The sequence below is a fragment of the Protopterus annectens genome, chromosome 6.part0, assembly GCF_019279795.1.
Source record: "Protopterus annectens isolate FY-2018-M chromosome 6.part0, PAN1.0, whole genome shotgun sequence".
Classification (NCBI taxonomy): domain Eukaryota; kingdom Metazoa; phylum Chordata; order Ceratodontiformes; family Protopteridae; genus Protopterus; species Protopterus annectens.
In genome coordinates, this window is record NC_056737.1 from 999001460 (window position 1) to 999022969 (window position 21510).

The 21510-nt window shown below is 40.4% G+C and overlaps 1 protein-coding gene across 2 annotated transcripts in view; it reads left to right on the forward strand.

Moving 5' to 3' along the window:
* Nucleotides 1-21064, forward strand: part of VRTN (vertebrae development associated) — an 89511-nt gene extending 68447 nt beyond the window's left edge. For both annotated transcript variants that reach the window (XM_044073741.1, XM_044073742.1), the window contains exon 2: nucleotides 18393-21064. In XM_044073741.1, coding sequence (XP_043929676.1) covers nucleotides 18395-20419 — 2025 coding nt within the window. In that variant the 5' untranslated portion in view covers nucleotides 18393-18394 and the 3' untranslated portion in view covers nucleotides 20420-21064. The remainder of the gene's footprint in view (nucleotides 1-18392) is intronic.
* The last annotated feature ends 446 nt before the right edge of the window (nucleotides 21065-21510 follow it).

A 21510-nucleotide genomic window follows, 5' to 3' on the forward strand; every position in this document is an offset into this window, starting at 1 on the left:
GTCTGTTTTGTTGTAAAAGATGCAAACACTCCAAGCAAAAATCTTAAATCTTATAGACCAGGGGTGTTCAACCTATTTAGCTCCGGGGCAACTAACTATACTTGGCAAAGCTGGAGGGGGGGGGGGGCACATTACCATGTCCATCATAAATTTCCCATTCAAAGCAGTGTGTTGTATGACGTACTGATGGCCAATTGCAGTGGAACTCCTATTTTAGACATTGTTGCATTTTTGGGAGCCATAGATGTGTCCTCCCATTATTTCTTTGCAAATTGTGGATTTAATCTCTCTTGCCAGTCTTTTCTAACCACCTCTGATGGATTCCTATAGTTACTGTGGGATATTTTATATGGCCTACTAATTATTTTCTGTTCTGGAAGCCTTCCACTTAGGATTCTCCTATCCTTTTCCCTGTCTGTACTTTGCCTCCCGGTCAGGGATTGATATGTCTATAACCCATAGTCCAAATGTCTCCTGACCTCTTTCTCCCAGTCTGTTGCCTTTCCTCTAATTATTTTTCACAATACTTTGGTTCCTTTGCCAGCTTTCTCCAGTAAATTCCAGCCTCCATTTTGCCTATTCTGTGTGCTGCAGTTGCAGTCATCAGTATCTGCAGAATCCCTTTTCTCCATTCCCATGTCGGTGCAGTTCTTGCTATACTTTCTGCTACTTAATGAATATTATGCCTGCTCTTATCCTTGAGGATCTGTATCCCAAATACCATTCTTGAATCCCCCTGCATTTCATCATTGAATCTTCATCATGTACATCACCCTTTCCACTTTGACTGTTTGCTTTCTGCTTGTTATGTAAAATAGCCTCAACTGTGGTGCTGTAAAATATCCCATCAGATCAGGTAATCCTAAATCTCCTTGTCGTATTGGAAGTATAGACTTATCCGACTTATATTGCGGAATCTCAAACTGTGAATGGAGATTGTCGTACAGTATGGAACAGGAACTTTACCATTCTGTCCACTGTAGTGCAATCTCAGAGTTGGCATATTTAAGTTGCCGGGGTGTGGGCGGCTCCCTCCTACAAAAACAGTTATTAGTGATTGTTTTGTGCGTTTTACTTCGAGATTCTGCAATCTCGACACTCTGGGTTTCTGCATTCAGAGAGTCAGGATTGTGGAATTTCGATATTTAGTACTGAACCTGTGTGTGTGCACACATAATGCATATTAAATATATATTTTGTATTACCTGCGTATGAAACTAAAGCAACCAAATACTGCTTATATCTTGCTATCCATAAACAAAAACTGCCAGTTCCTCAGTTTTTGTATCATCTTTTTAGTCTCTTCCCATGTATCCTTAGTTGCCATAACAGAATCCTTTTTAACCCATACTCCTGAATACTTCACTTTAACATGTCCCCATAAATATGGGTGTTGCTGAACCAATTCATATCCGAGTTGAGAGAGAATCTTATTTGCCATAAGTACTGTTGTCAATTAATTGTACTGGCTTTTCCAGGTTAAAATTGCCCTACTAACAAGATTATTAACTGGCAAACTCTGAAAGACCATTTATTTTAGTGCTGTCAGATTTTCACAAGGAAGGAACCAATGAACTGGCAAAGCTAGACAGTCACGGTCAAAATCAGAGCAGCTCTCCTAGTGACATGATGTTTTGGACACAAAATCCAACAAGGCCAGTTATGAGGTCAGGATTGCCTCCCAGGCTAAGGACAGTCCTAAAGCTTTCTTCGGCTATGTCAGGAATCTTGGATAATACTCGGCAGTATGCAGAACTGGTGGAAAATGGCACAGCCTTCACTAATTAGGATGACGCAGCAAATCTGGCTGATAAATTTAGCTCACCTTTCACCCCTGCTAGCTCCTGTCAAATCCCTTCTAATATTTCCTTACCCAAGGGGCAGGTCCTGGAGGTGCTCAGTAAGGCCAAAAACACTGTTTCAGTGGGCCCTGAAATATCCTCAGTTTCCTCCTGATAGTCTAAAACATGACCTAGCAGGACCACTTGAGGCACCCTTCAACTACATCTTCAAAACAGACTATGTGCAGGTGAATGCAGGGCCAAAATCATCATCCCTCTTCATAAGGGTGGACCATAAACTGACCCAAGGAACTACAGACCCATCAATCTAACAAGTCTAACATGCAGAGAGCCATGGAACTAATTAATCTTGCCAATGTCCTTGTTGATTATTTCCAATTTAGACTCTGGACCCATCCCAGTTTGGCTTTAAGGCAAGGTCTTGCCCACATAACATTGTAGACTTCATTGAGGGGGTCACCATGGCTACACAAGAGGGGAAATTGGGGCATACCACCTGCCAAGACATTGTCAACAATACTGAGTGGAGTACTGTAATGAAACTCTCAGAACTAGGCATAAATCCCTACATTATTTGCTGGTTTGCCAGCTGGCTCATAGGATGAAGAAGTCAGGCTCAATAACACCACCTCCACCAAAATTCTGGTCTCTAGCAGAGCACCCTAGGGCTGTGTGTTGGGCCCCCTCCTGTCCCTAGGGCTGTGTGTTGGGCCCCCTCCTGTCCCTAGGGCTGTGTGTTGGGCCCCCTCCTGTCCCTAGGGCTGTGTGTTGGGCCCCCTCCTGTCCCTAGGGCTGTGTGTTGGGCCCCCTCCTGTCCCTAGGGCTGTGTGTTGGGCCCCCTCCTGTCCCTAGGGCTGTGTGTTGGGCCCCCTCCTGTCCCTAGGGCTGTGTTGGGCCCCCTCCTGTCCCTAGGGCTGTGTTGGGCCCCCTCCTGTCCCTAGGGCTGTGTTGGGCCCCCTCCTGTCCCTAGGGCTGTGTTGGGCCCCCTCCTGTCCCTAGGGCTGTGTGTCGGGCCCCCTCCTGTCCCTAGGGCTGTGTGTCGGGCCCCGTCCTGTTTGGAATCTACTTCTCTGAAGTCAAGGCTAATGTCAAAAGCCTCTGGCTCACCAGGTTTGATAGCTCCCACTTTACAGTTACTTGCAGAGTTCCCCATGATGCCAACATTCTACAAGAGGGTTTAATAAATGACTGGTGCTAAAGCCATGGATTAAAACTCACTGCAAAGAAATGCCTTATAGTGCCCTTTGGGAAAGCATCCATTTACTTCATTGATAAAACACCCAAAGAGTTGACCTGATCTGTGAACATGTGTATACAGTAATCTGGTATTCACCCCAACCTGTAGCTAAGATGGTAAGAAAATCATTCACAGTCACCCAACTCCTAAGCAAAGGTATTGGAAGGTGCAGGGAAGTAGTAGTACCACTCTATGCAGCCCTGCTCATATCCGTAGAGTACAATGCCCCTTTTGGCATGTACCTAGCCCGGCACTTGCAGCAGTTGGAATGCCCGCAAAGGTTCATCACAGATTGCCTTGAGGTCCTTTCTCTGTACTCAATCTATGCCTAGTGTATGCTCTAGCTCTGATTGGCTGTCTTGCACATCCACAAGACACACCACACTAGACCAAAGGACCTGAACTTTTTCTGAACCATAAACAGAACTTGCTGGAGAGACCAATGTGTGCCTCAAAGGATCCCCACATTATGGAATAATCTGCTCATCTGTGTGAAGCAGAGTTCATCTCTGACCCTTGTCAAAAGAAACCTTGATCATTGGATGGGAAATCACACACACCCCCCGGCCTCTCCCACATGTCTCTGGGCAGAGGTCAACAGTAAATTAATCCCCCAGTAATATACATGTGCGTGCACACAGCCTTTAGCTACCTCTTTACTAACATACCCCACCATATAGGCATCCAAGGAACTTTGGGATGAAACTGGGTTAGGTTGCACTGCTCCGCTTGCAAAGAACGTGGTGATCATGACCTTTGGGTATAAACCCATTAAAAAATTACTTTGACTTTTGAAACTTCTGTGGGCTATTCCCTCCTCGACTAGCTTGATCACAGCAAGATAGGTAAGAGGTAATATCCCTTTCCCCGGGACCTTTTGGCTGTTTTCAATATCTTTCTGGAAGTCTAATATCTGCTTGAAGCTAATCCTCCATGTTTTGAATGCCATGTAGCAGAGATCCTTATAAGTAACTTAGTGGGTAATGCATACTACTTAAAGCACTCCGAGATGAAGCCAGCTGAAGATGAGATGGTTCAGCAAGGAACTTCAGAAGAGAGGCCTCCTAGTGTGTCACAAATATGAATATCTGAATAATCCTAATCCTCCCTCTCAAAAAAAAAAAAAAAAAAAAAAAAAAAAAAAAAAAAAAAAATATCCACCCCAGGGTGACTGTTAAGCAATGTGAACCAGTCCTCTGAATTAGTTTAGTAGATGTTTACCTTGCTTCAAGGCCATGTTTACAGAAATTTTCCTAGGATTCAGTTAACAAATGTGTGTAGTCTTTCAAAGTACACCACAGGTCAAGGAACAAGTAGTTCAAAAAATTTCAGTTTTAATCCACAGAGTCGAAATACAATAAAAAGTTGCTTTTAATCCACAAACTCAAAAATCAGTAAGCGCTTTCATCCAACTCTGACTTCCTCAGACTGAATTAGTGGGAGGGCATGTGATAACAATACAAGGAAAATATAGCTGCAAATTGAGATTTATTGTTTAGGCATATGTATGTCCTGCAATTCGTTTTATGTGGGGTGGACAACTAGAGAATTAAATAGACGCATTTATGAGCATAAATATGCAGTATCTGTGAAAGATGAAAAAAATGCTTTTGGTAAACATTATAAAATAATGCAAGTTGTCAAGTGAATTTCAAGTTTATTGTGTTAGATGAAGTGATAAATGTACATAATAGATTTGATGCTGAAGATGAGCTCGGGTGGAAGGAATCAGTTTGGCAAATTAAACTGAATGCATGCTATCCACCTGGAATGAATGATAGGTCTGACTTTGCATATTTAAAAAAGAGGAAGTTACATCATAATTAAATGGTCATTTGTTTGTTTTAGTAGTATTTTAAGTTAGTAGTATTGTACTATATTATTCAGTCTGAGGAAGTCCAAGTTTGATGAAAGCGCTTACTGATTTTGAGTCTGTGGATTAAAAGCAACTTTTTACTGTATTTTGAGTCTGTGGATTAAAAGCAGAAATTTTTTTAACTACTTGTTCCTGACCTGTGGTGTACTTTGAAATGTGTGTAGTCTGTTAGCACAGGTGATTAAGGCTATGAGCTATGAATGAGCTTCATCGTATAGTTCAGGGTTTGATTCCCTCAGCTTCCAGTCAATTGTCCAAGTTTAAAAAGACTTGTGTTGGTATTTATACACAGGTCAGGTATATTTTTACCCACCAGGGGAGAGGTTTTGTACAGTAATTTAATAGAGATGAAGAATTTTATTTGGGAGGGGAAGACTACAATAGTGGGATAAGTTGATCCTCTGAGCAGAACAAGGAGGTTTAGGGTTGCCTGATTAAAAGGGATATTTTAAAGGTACACAGTTAAGGCTGTTGCATATAACACAAGCAGAAAGCATTCAAAGTAGAAAGGGATGGTGATGAAGCTGGGGGGTTATTCAAGAAATAAGGAAAGAATTGGATTTTGTACCCCAATCCTTAAGCAGAATAACAGTCCTACAGAATTATATTCATAAAGTAGCAAGAAGTATACTAAAAACAACACCAACACAGGAATGGAGATACGCGATTATGCCAATAGCGATGACTGCAATTAGGGGTACGGAAAATAGGCAAGAGGAAGCTGGAATTTAGTAGAGAAAATGGGCAAAGGAACCAAGGTATTGGGAACAAATAATTAGGAAAAAGTAATAGAATTAGAAGAGGCCTAGAAGACATTTTGATTGCCTATACTCTGTTATCAATCCTGGATAGGGAATGCAATCTAGTCTGCAAAGAGAAGGGGCTAGGGGAATCGTAAATAGAAGACCTGCACTAGTGAGTTTTTAATTGAATCTAAAGCAGAAGCTGCTGTTAAAAAGAGATAATTGTTAGGGCATGTAAAATATCGCACTGTAACTGTAGGAATCGATCAGATGATGCCAGAAAAGATTGGAAAGAGAGATTAAATGTGCAATTCAGAACAAAGCTGTACATACTAAAGCACCCCGCCCAAGCTAAACAGGAAGATATACTTCAAAGGCTAAATTTGAAATAAAAATAGCTTCTCGGGCAAAGGACATCCACACAATTTTCTACAGCAATGTCCATAACCTCGAGGGGAAATGTGCAACAATATGCAAAACTTACTGTAAATGTCATTACCCACACTGAACCAGAGGCCATTGCTAACCTTTTGGATGATGGGTTCAGCTCAAACTTCTCCCCTTAACGATAGTCCAGAGGAAATGCCACATACCACAATCCCCCAACTGTTATTAGGGAACAGGTCATCACTGCACTTTCCAAGACCAACACCTTATATCGATGTGCCCCAATAACATACTGGGATGTTTAATTTAATAGCATGAAACATGCCCTCTCTATTCCACTTGGCTTACTCTTCAACTGGAGTCAGGTTTTGTACTCAAGGAGCAGAAGATGCCTACAGTCATTCCTCTGCACAAAGGAGGTCCAACCACTGTCCAGGTAGCTACAGGCTGAAGTCTTACCAGCCTCCTATGTAAGGCCTTGGAAACCATCATCATGGACATAAATGAGGACATAGGTAACCAGCAAAAGCTGGACCCATCACAGTTTGACCTTTGTTAAAGGAAGGTCATGCCTATTAAGTCTGGAGGACTGTGCACACAGCTTACCTCAACCTGGCTGAGGTTTTTGGTGCAATACCCTAGTTTGTTATAGCCAAGCTGACTAATTTTAGGTATAAATCCTTTTATCACCCACTAGGTAGCCAACTAGCTCACTGATGGGACCCAGGAGGTCATAACAGGTGATGCCACCTCTACCAAGAGGCCAGTCTGTAGTGGAGCCCCAAGGGCTCCATACTGGGCCTGCTCCTTTCTGGCATCCATTTCTCTGAAATGGAAGCAAATTCAGAGGGTTTATGGCTGACTATGTACAGATGATTGCAAGTTGGGGTTGTTCTTGTCTCCCTTGCAGACATTAGTATTCTTTAAGAAGGTCCCTCTCTGAATAACAAATGGTGCCAAAACATAGTCTTGCACTCTAGTGCTAAGAAGAAATGCACAATGTACCCTTTGGAAAGTCAACCATTCCAGCTAATTACCATGTTACTACACTCCTAAGAGCCAATCCAGTGATCAGGGTATATACGTAGCCAGTAGCCTTGCCTTCTATCACCACATGGCTACAGTGGTGAGGAAATCCTTTTGGGTTGCACAGCTTATAAGTAAGGGCATGGCATCTAGGTCCAAAGAGGTCATTATCCTGCTGTACTCTGCCTATATTAGACCGATTGGAGTACAATGCTTCCTTCGATTATACTAGGCATATACAGCAACTAGAGCAACCTCAGAGGTTCCTTACAAAAAGAATACAAGATGCAACAAACTTGCTTTATGCGGAGCACCTTAAAACCCTTTTTCCATTCCCCTTGACTCTGTCTCCTGTAGATTGCTGTAGGGGTGATCTATACCTGGCTCACAAGGCATCCACAAACCCCACACTTATGAATCTCCTACATATTTGTAAGTCAGAGTACCAGCAATGCAAGGACCAGGGACCTGAATTTCATCTGTGACTTGAACAGACATTACTGGAGAGACAGATGTGTCCCAGAGACTGCCCCTCCTATGGAACAGGCTTTCCATGCATGTGAATCAGAGTTTCTATTACCCGGTTTAAATGCAAAATGCAGCCTACACAAGTGGGTGGGGAATAAGAAATTTACACCAGGCCTGGCACCCATGTCCCATATGGAAAGGGGCAGCTTTTAAATACCTGGCCCTCATTACCTATTTGGATACAGGACATCATTATTCTTTTGGGAAAACTAGGCTTTAGAAAGGGTCCACCCTCCTGGGTTGTTGGCATAGTAGCACTCTGAAATGAATGACGGGACATAAGTATGGCTCCCAAATATGCAAAGTCTCGAAGATTTAAGAAGAAAAAATGATGGAGCTGGACAGTAGTGATAGTAATACTGGTGTTTAGGACATTCTGGGGTTAATTTAACAGAACACAGATACAAATCATATGTTTGGAAATGTCTGTGCATGCTATAGTACTATACACAGTCCTTACTATACTGACAGTATACACTAAAATGTCTGTTTATACACCAGTACAGATATGTTGTGTATATATAAAATAAAATTATGGGGCAGTCCAACAAAGTACAACCAAACAATGCCAGAAATATATTTTTAAATGTAAATTTTATGGAATAACTTAAGCATAAAATGAGAATTACTCATACACTGCAAAATGTCCCACACAGCCCTCCATGCACAACCACACCCTGCATCTATTCTACTTATCTACCAACATCTGCATACTCTGTCCTATTGCACTTACCTTCACAGGAAATGCTTCTTGCTTTCCATGTCACTAGTGTTCAACAAATCATCTTCAGCCACATTCCACCATCAACACTTGTCAGAAGTGACTCGTGTGTTTGTATAGCTAGAAACATCTACACATACATATAATACAGGCGTATAATGTCTAACCCAAGTGAACTTAACTTTTCAATGGTGCAACATTTAAACCATAAGTTAGCACTAAAAGACCTGTAAAAAGGAAATCTTTCTCTGTCCAGGTGACACAGTTTAGGTGCGTTTTTCATTCTGTGGATACTCTGCCAAATGAAGTCAGTGATCCCAGCAAGGAGGTAAGTTTATCTTGGTAATGAGTGGATGAAAAATTGTTGCCAAGAATAATGATGTAATTTCTGGGTTTCAAGTACCAGGATGGTGTGAGATACTGTGCCTTCCCAGGTCTGCATAATATGTAGTCAGTATTGACATACAACAGTCCCTCTGGTATTTACACAAAGATAAAGACCCAAGGATACTAAGAGTGTAATCCATCTGTTACTGGAGCACATGGTCCTGCTCCTTGAAAAGGGGACCACAACTCACGTTTGTCAATCCAGAGGTAATCTGTCTTTCTGTAGAATATTGAAAGTGCACATAAACCATATCATCTGTTGCTTACTGTGCATTTCTAAATGGGTTTCCTTCACTCCAAGAAGCTTGCCACTGCATTAACTGATTACTACAAAGACCTGTACAGAAATGCTTATTCCCGCACAGCCTCCTCAAAGGAGGGAATGTGCAATGGGTTTAGGTGATCTAGTGGGTTCTTCCTGCTGGTTTAACTGGTGACCATCCATGATGAGAACAGCCTGCACAGGGGTGTCCTCTGAAGTCACCAGATGGTTTGTCAGAACCTGTCTGTATGTCCCACAGCCACATTCTCCATCACCTTGCCAGACATTTCCACACTTTTTGCTTTGGTGGCTGCCACAGCCACTGCCTTCTGAGCTCATAACTCGGTGAAACAGCCAAGTAAACAGTTTTTAAAATTCTGTGCAAGGCGTTTTATATAGAGCATTTTGATTTTTTGGTATTACAACATAGTTGTGTGGGGGGTGCATTAAAAATGCATAGGGGTGCAGTAGGGGGTGCATTAAAAAATGCATAGGGGTGCAGTAGGGAAGAAAGCGATCACAGAAATGTTTCCGTTACCCCTTTAAGGTATAAATAGCATTTTCTACATTGGCCACAGTAATATAGCAAGAGATCATCACATTAAATCAGCACTTGGTAAACAAAATACCGTCTTACTGCAGTTAGTGTTTACAAATGGTCTGCGATCATTAGTTCTGTTGAGCAATATAGTAGTGATTCAAACATTTGGGTTACTTTGAGAAAAAAAATCTGCTGTGTGTATTTATAATCTCAAAAAAAGAAAATAAAAGATTTACTGGAGATGTAGCTCTGGGAATAATGGTTCTTAAGAACCTTTTTTATTTAGTTACTTAAGTAATTAAAGAAAAAAAAAAAACATGAATACTGTCTGCAGCGTGAGTGGAATTGTCTTGTTTCAAAGGTCACGTAGTGAATATGCAAGAGTATAGTCACATGAGAATTTTATTTATTTATGTAACATTTGTTTACTGGGAAACTCTGACTTGGAACAAAGTCAATTTTCAGCGGAGGCCTGGGAAGAAATGCTCTAGACACATATCTTTGTAACGTGGGAGGAAACCAGAGCATCCAGAGGAAACCCGCACGAATGCGGGGAGTACATGCAGACTCTCCACAGAAGGCAGTCCAGCAAAGAATCAAACCCGAAGAACCCTTGCTGTGAGACAATGCTACTACCACTGCGCTGTCCACAACATGCAGAATGAAAACAAGAAATCAATTAAACATACCTAAAATCCATGAGAATAATCCCATTTTGGGGCACAGTGTTCAAAGAAAGACTTTTGAGTAAGAAAGTAACATAAGTTGACATTTTCAGAACTGTGGACAAACTAGCACAAAATAATGTGTTTTAAAACCTATATGTGGGGTTACGGTGTCATGTTCTCCAGCCTTTGGAATGCTGAAACTAAAAAGTTAATTTACTTATTGTGTGTGGGTTACCTGTTTAAGTCACGGAATATCACCAAATGGCCAAATTTGCTTGTTTGTAAATGAGAGAGAATACATGATTCAGCTCCGTATAGTTGCAATAGAAATGTTTTCTAGACTGTATCTTTAGACATGTCAGAAACTTCGAGTGGTGAAAGAAATACGTGATATGCATATAAAAAAGTGATGGGTTTGCCAGGAGTTTCCATATCCAAATGGATCTGCCATTTTACTAGTCATACATGCTCCAAACACATCAGTTAGCCATGATGACAAAAAGTGAACAGGAGGTGAGCAAAACGGAGAGGATAGGTTTAATTAAAAAAAATTGGGGGGTGTCAAGATGCTGCAAGTGCAGGGGGGTGTCTGTGTACTGCTTTGCTCAACATTGTTTATTTTGTGTTCTGTGATTACTTATGTTTCACTCAGTTAAGCTAGAATGACTCCATAGCTATGGATAGGTTTTGTCTCGTATGTTTTAACTTTAGATTTTTTTTTTTTTTTATTGAATCCTCCTTTTTTTATTATTGAGAATAGAAACCTATACAAGTAACAGTAGCAAACAAAAAAAAAATGTTTTAAGAAAATATACCTGGTCATCAAAATAGAATATTCATGAGCTTAATAGACAATTTTATCCATTAGATGGGTGCAGAGACAACCTAATTAATATGAATTTTATATATAAATATTACAAGTAACAGTAGCAAACAAAAAAAAATGTTTTAAGAAAATATACCCGGTCATCAAAATGGAATATTCATGAGCTTAATAGAAAATTTTATCCATTAGATAGGTGCAGAGACAACCTAATTAATATGAATTTTATATATAAATATTACACGGATATGTGCAGTAAATGAGAATATACAGTCTAGACTTTTGTATGTTGATTTGTGCTGGGTAATATTGCATGTCGGCTGTTTGTGAGTAGAAATGGGAAAGGTCCTCGTAATGCATTGTACAGGTCCAGTCTTGTGTATAAAACAAGGTGAGCTTCTTGAATTTTCATCTCTGTGGTTCATTTGGCACTGTGTATAACTGGGATAATTAAAAGAGTGGAAGAACGATTTGACAGTGATTTAGTTTAGGGTGCCCCATTCCCTGGCCGCACTGACAGTTGGTGGGGTCAGTTGAGTAGCAGGATGAATTGAGTGCAGTTTTGAGTGACAGTGGTGTACTCTAGAGATGTCAACATGCACTAAAACTTGGCTGACGTTCTCTAATATCCCTAAGTTCCTGTTGAGAAATAATTTCCTCCCAGGTGCTTGCTTAAAAGGATTAGATTTAAAATGTGTGAATTGAACATTTAGTCATTTTACAGCACCAGTTTAATTGATTAGATAGCATTATTTTGCTAGTAGTATTTTATTGTTCCTTTTCTATGAAGTAGCTATGTGCAGTGTCAAACACTCATGCATGGGTGTCATTTGAAATAAATACATTGTTGAGAAATTTTATTTTGGTATATTATTGTGCTCCTTTCATGGTGCAGAAACTGCACCAGTGTTATAGAAGGGGTGGGACAACACAACACAATGAGACACTCCCTACAACATGGTGCACCTTAAACTAAAATCTTGCCAACTTATCAATTTAGAGGGTCGCATATTCACTTGGGGGTTTACAGTACTCATTGCACATTCCCTTTGCACTCCTCTACATATGAACTGAAGCACTTGCTACCCTCATTCCCCTTTCATTATAACAGAATGGGGAGTGAATTCATGGAGTTAACCAGTAGTGGGTGGGCATTTGAGTAATCCTCAGCGAATGCTGGTAGGAGTAAAGCTGCTTTCATTAGATCTGCTTCAAAACCTATTTGTTAAATATGGACAGCATAATGACTTTAGGTCTGGATCTAGTGTGCGCTAGCACCAAGTGGTTTCAGATTCAGCAGTCTAAAGAACTGTTAAAACTGCTTTGTTGCTGTTTTGAGTGTAAGCAGAGTTTTGCATTTTACAATTCATTTACAGGCATTACATCAAATAGCCACTGGATGGCAGTGTTAGCATTTTTATTAAAGGCTTACTTTGTAGGCTAAAAACAAATGTATTCCTTCCCTTAAATGTTGGCTTGCTTTTAAGTTGTCTTTAGGTAATTGTTACAGACTTTACTAGCACTGTAGTATTCAATATGAATACAGTATCTTCGTTGAAGGTTGTGCGTCAGGGCCGGCAACTCGGCACGTAAAAATCTACTGCCAATCATTAGCGGACCAGAGTTCTGCTGTGGTAACCCTTAACCGGGAAAAGCCGAAAGACACAACAACAAGTGACATTGAAGCAGTGTCTCAGTCAGGACTGTAGCAGAAATGGATTTGGCAAGTTCAGATAAACTTTGTGTGTGTGTACGGACTGACCTATACCGCTCCACTTTGATTCAGAGAGAGTCCTGTGATTTATAACCACCTATTAGATAATTTACTGTTTTTTTTTTCTCTCATCTTCCTCATAAAGACAGACCTGTATGAGGGTGGATGCATTGTTTAAACAACTGAAATAAGCTTGTACAAAGACTCTACCACCAGTTATATGGAGTCTAGTATGATTGTATTTGAAGGACCTCACCTTCTATTCCAAAAATTAAATGAGCTTCTCTCTCTGTCCTACATTATATTTTTTTGTTTATGCTGTGATTTCTAAAGGCCATATTTTGATTTTTTGTTTTTATGCTCAAAGCTTGAGACGCACAAGTTCTTTCTTGCATTCTGATGGGATCCGCTGTTGCATATCGTCTACTCAGAGGTGATCTCTGCTTAACATACAAGGCCATGTCAAACCCAGAGCTGTTGTGCATGCTACACTTTGAAATCCCAATCCCTCAGAGCCACACGCTCTAGGGATCTAAACCTTATCACAATAAACAAAACATGCTGGAGGAATAGGTTCTTGACCCAGAGACTCCCCAGACTCTGGAATAGACTGCCCATACATGTCAAGCAGAGTGCCCCTCTGGCCCTCTTCAAATGGAACCTTGACAACTGGGAGAAAGGAAATTCACCCCGAGGATCCCGTCTGTCTCCCTGCTAGACAGGGGTCCAGGGAAGTAAATAGTGTGGGATGAAATAGCCAGGGAATTGTTATGGCTAGGCTTGTATAGGCCCTAGGGCCGATAGCCTGGTACCGACCTATGAACCTACAACCCTTCATTCATCTGAAAGGGAATGAGAAGGAGGAGAAGCTGATGGCGCGCTATGGGGACTCCAGACTTTCAAAATATCCTTTAAAGGGGAGAAGAATGTTTACCCTCTGCCCCCCCCCCCCCTATAAATGCTCCACATAACCTGTAGAATGCGTTTCTGAACTGCACCTGATAGTTAACACATCTGTAAAATCTTTATGGACAGCTTTCTGCAACAGTCTCATATTGATCAAGATTTGAGACAGGAATTGTTAAGGAGAAATTTAATTAAAACCAAAAGATTAAAGGTTAGAAAATCAGGGAGAAACAAAGGCTGGTTCTGTAGAAACTAGAAATGGTTGTACATTTTGTTGCTGGGTGCGATGCACTCAACGCTGAGGGTTTGTATACTGAAAGGCAGAATAATGTGCTAAGAATGCTGGATTGGGGATTGTGCAAACACTACAATGTAGAAGTGGCTGAGAAGCATTGGAAACGTGAGCCTCAAAGCATTCTAGAAAATGAAGTGTATACCGTTCCAAAAATAGGTGTGAGAACTAGATGTTGTTGTCTTTCAGCTTTTCCTGGTTAGGGGTTGCCACAGCGGAACTCCAGTCAGCTAATGATTGGCAGTAGATTTTCACGAACGCCGAGGTGCCAGCTCGACATTCAACCTTCAACAAAAGCACGCCCATTTACGCATGTCTTTCGAATGCCCACGCAACTGCGGGGAGGACATGCAGACTCCACACAGAAGGCACTCCAGCCAAGAATCGAACAGGAGAACCTCTTGCTGTGAGGCAACAAGCCAAGCGCACACACCATGGATAATGTGAGAAGAAGATGTGAGAACTAGATAACAGTCCAAAAAAAAAAAAAGACAAGTAGCTCTGATCATTGAAATTTTACACCTGGCAATTATAGTGTCTTGAGATGCAAAGTGTTATGTGCAGATAGCTGCTCTCACTTCTGCTTGCAGTGTGGAAGAAAGTTACTTAGACAGTTTCAGTTGTAATAGGAGCAAAAGGACTACTAAAGAATTTATGGACTGACTTAAGTATCTTACCAATAGGTGTAACAGTGTTTGAACTACAAAAAGAGAATTCTGGGCACATTTGGAGTGCTGAGAATGTTCATGACAAACAGAGTGAAGCGACACTGATTTCATTTACTGTGCCTTTGCTTTGGAATGGGGTCCGTTTCTGTCAAGGTATGTAACAAAATTACTTGGAGAAATTTAACAGGCAGCCTTCCTTTGGTAAAAATATTTCATTTGACATTCACTCCAGTGGAACTCTGGAGGTTTGTAGTCTTAACTTCCGATGGTTTGCAATTATAAATTGTTCAGCAGATATCTTAACTGCAGTAGTGTTCCTTAGAGATATTATAAATGGTTTACAAAATGTTTGACTTGGATTCTATATACACAGTATCAGCAGTGTTTTATGTATCCATCTGTGAGCATTCCCATGAGGCTCTGCAGTTCATCTGTTACTACTTTCGGGATTTAGAAAAATATGAAAATTATTACAATATGGCGTATGAACAACAATGTGTCTCGAGCAGTAATGGTCAGAGCTCAACGTGACATCAGTGCAGTTGTGTTGCCCGTTATATATGCTTTAAGATTAAATATTTCAGTACCTTCTGTGTAGCACGGTTCTGGAACCATTAATGCTAATATGAATAGGCTATATTTGATGCCTAGACACATCGGTAGCATGGTTGTGGAACCATTAATGCTAATATGGATAGACTGTGTTTGATTCCTTGACATATCAGTAGCATGCAACTACAAAAATACCCGGAGGTAACACAAGTTGACTTAACTTGATCAGTAGAAATTCGATTCCTTATGGTAATATACAATGGAGGTGTAAATGGAAGAGTTTATCACTAACTTTTTTTTTAAATTAAAACCTTTATTTTATTTGTGTGTATGTATTTCTGCTGAATCTATTGGACGTCCTTAGATTCACTGTGAAGTAACTTTTCAGTCTTTCCTATCCAGTGACCAAAATGTTTGCATCTGCATACTCTAGAGCATGTGAGCTCTCATGGGTAAAAAGGATGGTACTACTTTTTCCAAATCAAATGTGAAATTTTTCAAGTCTGGCTTTTTATTTATTAGCTATAATTGAGGGCACATCTGAGTTTGTATTTCTTTAAAGATCAGATACAAAGGATCAATATATATCTGCTTGGCTCCATGAACGTTGCAACGGAGTTTAGCAAGCATACTAGTCCCTCTTTAGAAGGGTTATACATGGTTTTCGTTTTGAAATAAATTAAAATTACTACTTTGTCCCAGAATGTGGCCTGCAGCTTCACTTGCTGTCTGAATTGGCTCGCGGTGCAAGGGAAAGTGTTCAGCGTGCTGCTCCTGTCTCTACAGGCCAGAGAATCCTGATGCAGAGCTAAACCATAAACAACAATTTTTGACGACGACAATGTTTGCTCAAAACAAATTACTGGGGTTAATTTAGTGAAAGGCCCAAGACTGCAGTTTAAATTTCTTCCAGTACATTCCGCTGAATATTCAGGACTGTATTGCTTGGTTCCACAACAAGCACGTGCACATCATACAGTAGCTGATTCACAGACATACAGCCCTTTAGGAGCTAATCTGATAAGTAGGTGGGAGGAACAAACAGCTGTGCTAACAATGAAAAAATAGTAAATGCTATACAACCTTTTATGTGAACTTCTACACAGTCTGTACTCCTGCATGTCTTCTATTCCTGATGCCATGCACCTGGATTGACATCAGTACCTTATTGGGGGGTGTCCCTTGCTGAAATAGCTGCAACTGTGGGCAATGTTACTTCATTTTCAGCATTCTGGGTATTCACTGCATCTTTCTGTTGCAACCCCTTGTTCATTGGGGGGGGGGGTTGAAAACAAAATCCCACGGACATATCCCATTCTGTCCCTTTGAACTTGCTCTTTAAGGGTTTGCGATTCCTCTGTTCTGGAATGTATGCAAGATACCTCTGTTAAATCCTGTACTTGTTTTGTAAAGATTTTTTGCTTTAATAGTCTCTTCTTGTCTGTTCAAATTCTGAATCTTGAGTTTTGAAAATTGACAATCTTTTTCCCTGTGGGCTGTGGTAGTCTGTAGGTGATTCAGAAGTCCTTGTTTTCAGAAAACAGTTTTCAGAAAACATTTTTAAGATGTGAACAAAAGCAGCCTTAACTTTTTGTGGTAGGTTTTAAGTGAAAATTGTGCCCTACCATTCTGGTTTTGAGAGTAATCCATTTGTGGCTTCTTGATGGTTTTCCATTCTGTTTGTTTTGTTATTTGCCTTTCCCTCTGCAGTGGGGTTCCCCTTGCTTGCTTTAGATTCTGTTTTGGTTGGGTGTATTTTTGCATCTTCAGGCATATTAAATGATGCACGTTGGGCAGTTGTACATGTTTTAAGACTTGCTTTCACTGAGTTTGTTTTTAATGCCATGTTTGTGGCTGTGGAAAACTGGGTTCATAATGCAGTTTTGTTGTAGTTGATGATGCTGTTTTGATTTACAGTTGCCATTTCATCTCTTAAAGGAATTCTGTATTGGGATTCTGAGGCAAATTATTTTGTAAAACAAAACCCATTCTTGAACAGGTTCATTGCTAGTCTGAAACAACTTTATATTATATACTTGTTTGATCAGAAAGGTACCCCTGCAGGCTAACCAATACAAAAGCAAGTAAACTTTTAATAAAAGCGAAGTGTGTTTTTATTTATTTTTTGCTCTCTCAATTTTTGCATTTTTGTCTTTATGATCAGGTCTTTTTGGTGATGTCGGGTACCTGAATTCGAGCTTGTGAAGATGCGTAAAAAAAAAAGACAGAATTGTATGGATACAGTCACAATAACAAAAAAGAAAACGAGTCATGATGATATTGTCCTACGTTCATGCAGTATACATTTTCATTTAATAGTCATTCACTCCAACATAAATTTGCTCAGTTCCTGCTTTCCTATAAACCTCACTTTTGTCTCTAAAGATTCTTCCTGCAAATTCCATTGATTTTGTATTAATTTGCTCTTTCCCTTTTGTACAGATCCCATCTCAAGTTCTTTTATCTGCTTTACAGTATTCAGTATGTCAGTTATAGTTGATTTAGCTTGCTTTCCACTGTCTGTGTGGCAGCCAAAAGCATTAAACTTAGCTTTACTATGTTTAGGCAATTCAGAGTTTGTCCCAACTCAAAAGGATCATTTCATTAGTTTATAACCATTTACGCTCTCAACATTTCTGATAAACTTCTCTGTAAAGAAAAATCGCCATCTCGTTGCACTCTCAAACTTGCCTCTCTCTTACCCATCACACCTCCAGCATTTCCTATCTGCCTGAGGGAAAAATCTCTGAAGTCTGCTTGGGATATATAAATGTTTAAAATCCTAAACCACTTTGTGCTTACAATGGGATTTCGACATCTCTCATTTCAAATTTCTTTGTTCTGTAACCTCTTTCTTTTAAAAGTGTAATGTAAACTTATTTTGACTAATTCAGGAGCAGATTTATTTCCCAGGTGTGGCTTTTTTTTTTTTTTTTGCGACTGTTATTTACCTGTGGAGTATTGGAATATATAATTTGCTCTAATGATGTTTTTTATTAATTGTAATGAAGCTAATTAAATGAGTTAAGAAATCCTATTTATAGCCATCTTTCTTAAATATGCAGTCTTTATTCTTAATTTTTGGTTATAGTTGTATTTTTGCAGTGGGATGGGTGTCTCTCTTAGGCATAGATATGTAGTACTTGAGAGCTAAAGTTGTTGTGGTTAGTGACTCTATTTATTTAAAAGGTGGCTTCTGCATCATTTTAGATTTCTGTTGCCATTGCAGTTTACTGATGGTTTGTGTTTATTTCCACAGGTATGAATTCAAGGCTGGAGGTAATGAAATCTGTGCTGGAGGAGCTGCAGGATGCTACGGAATATTTTGGGCTGGATGAACTTTACAGCACTGCTCTGAGAGCGGAGAGGGAGCTTTCTGCCTATCCTTTACCTCAGGGGTGCATGAAGCTGTCCCTTGACAGCATCGAGGTTGACCCTGTTGCCAGGGGCCTCTACCCTGAAGATGCCCCCAGAGATATGCTTCCACTGGTCTGTAAGGGGGAAGGCAATCATCTTTTTGATGCTGCCAGTGTGTTGCTGTTTGGCGATTGCAGCCTTTCGTTAGAGCTGCAGCTCAGGACCACGGTTGAGATGCTTCTGCATAAACAATATTATTTAAAGGGCATGATTGACTCAAAGGTGATGTTGCAGGCTGCAAGGTTCTCCCTCTGTACTGAAGAATCTGCAGAGAAAATGAACTTACCAATGGCGGTTCTGGAAGCAATTTTTGATGCAGACATTAAGGCAACATGTTTTCCTGGCACTTTTGCAAACATGTGGCATATTTATGCCCTGGCTTCTGTACTATATTGCAACATTTATTCCATCTACCCAATGAGCAACCTGAAGATAAGACCGTACTTTAACCGTCTCATTCGCCCAAGAACATGTCTTCAAGCATCAGAGTTGTTGACCCTCCATATTATGTGGTCTGGAGACCAGTTATCTCTAGCAGTCTTTAAACCTCAGTACTTTGTGCCTGTAATTCCTACCATAGACTTGGACAGCACAAATCCTGACTCTGCAGTTCTGCCTGTAGCAACCTTAGAACTTTTAAACACTGATCCTGAAGTCACTTATTCCAGCCTTAGAGACCGGTATAGCATCACTAAAAGCACCTTCTACCGCTGGAAAAGACAATCCAAGGAACATCGGCGCAAGGCAGCAAGCAGGTATGAGGCAAAGCATGTCCTTCAGTCATGTTTGCAGGCAGGCTCCATCATTACCCTACAGCATTTCAAGAAGATGTTTCCTGATATATCTCGTTCTACGTACTATTCCTGGAAACACGAAATGTTACAGAGTAGCATGGATGGCCAAACAGTACTCGATGAGAATTCATATTTCAACATTGATAGCCAGCTAAAACGTGAAGCGGAGATGAATAAAGACTATATTGAAAAGCTAAAGAACAATCTTGTTAATGGCTGTATACAGGATCGGGACCAAGCAGTAATTATGCAAGATGCAAAGAAGTTTTTGTGGGAGGCAATTTCGTTAAACAATTTGGTTCCATATAGGAATTTCAAGAGGAGCTTTCCTGGAATTTCCAGGTCCACCTACTATAACTGGAGAAGAGAAGCCATCCGTGCAAACCCAAACTTCCAGTTCTCAGATGCAATAGTTAATGGTAGCGATTCTCATAGTATTGACAAGAGCCCGTCTAGTGAATATATGTTTTCACCAGTGCAAAAACAATCCCAGAACTCAACTAATGGACAGCAAAGTTTCATAAATCATTTCAAGAATGCATTTTTCAAACTGAGGCTGTCCTGCTATGAGAGGCACAAGAAAATCCGTGAGGAGGCTAGGAAGAGAGTTCAGAAGTGGAAGATGCCTTTCTGTCTGTTTCGTGCAAAATATCCATCAATTTCATGTTCATCATACTGGTTCTGGATGAAGGAAGCACAGAGAAAGGCCAAACCTTTCAAGTCTCCAGAGGAAAATGTGGTGCCAGTCTTCTCTCAGCCAACTAAAATGGTACCTGTGACCCAAATTTCAGCGGCTGATAAACTGCCGGAGCAGAAGTCACTCAGTCCCTACAACGCCACAATTTCTGGATACAGTGTGCTAGAGAATGGGGGAGGGGACAAAATGTTTGTGCAAGAGATTATGGCTAGTGAGCATTTTAAGGCCAAAGCAAAACTCTTTCTTCAGGAGCGTTATTTGGCAAGCAAATTTCCCACATACAAGGAGTTTCGAGCCCACTTCCCCTTCACACCACGATCCACATACTACATGTGGAAGAGGGCACTTTTTGATGGGATGGTCTTGGTAGATGCATAAAATGTACTGAAAGAAACCAGAACTTAATCTGAAAAGTCTTTAAGAACTTTTTTTTTGAATTTAATGTATGTACATACACTGTACACTTTTTTTCTTTTTTTTTTTTGTACTCTCTAGAGTTAACACTTGGAACATAAATATGAGACCAGAACCATGATTTACATTCTTTGGTATCTACAAGAGTATTGTTAACAGTACTTTGTCAAGCCAGCTGGTGATTTACTAAACAAAGCTTGTTTCATTGTGATTTTCATGTGGGACTTTAACATAATTGTGTTCAGAGTGTTCAGAGTGCTTTGACCCACATTATGATGATGAAAAATTCATGTTTCCCCCGTATGCTCACTGTGTGAGATGGGAGTGTTGAGTTACGATGGAAATGCCTGTGAAGAGCCATTTACTCTTGAGTGAGAGGAATCGTAACTAGTTCTAATTCCATGCCACCAAAACTGTCTGAACACTCTTATTCTGATGCCCGCTGAGGAGTTTAGTGTAAGGATGCAGTCTGCTAAGTGCTAACAAATGTTTGAAAGTATGTAACATGACATAAGTGGTAGAAAAAACGCTGTGCAGGTGCACAAAGTCAAAACGTAGGTGAAATTCTTGTATAATTTGAATAAATGGTTTGGATGAATTTGCTTTGAACTTTCTGGTATGCCAATTTGTGCTGTTCACTAAGCTCTAGCTAGGTGAAGATCTTGTGATAAGTCACAGAAGTTTCTGGAATAGCTATATTAGTGAACCTGTGGCCAAGCTAACTAGCTGGCTTTAAGGGTACAATATGTAGTTTGATAGAGGTCTGATATTGAGACGACCTTTAATAGCGCAGCTGGGTACCTTTGCCTAAGCACATGGGTTTCTCCTGTGATCTGATTAGTCAAATGAAGGTGGTTGCTTGTGTTTTTTTTTTCTCTGTGGCAGTAAGTATGTGCAATTTGAGTGCTTAGTGAGTCTAACCAGTGTGATAAGCCTGCTTTTATGCGAGAGTCTAACTGGTAAGACCGAAGCTACCTTGCAGTGAAACCTAACCAGTTTGGTGTTGCTCCATGTAGTCACCAAGCAAGTTAGGTTGGATTTTGGTCACAAAAAGA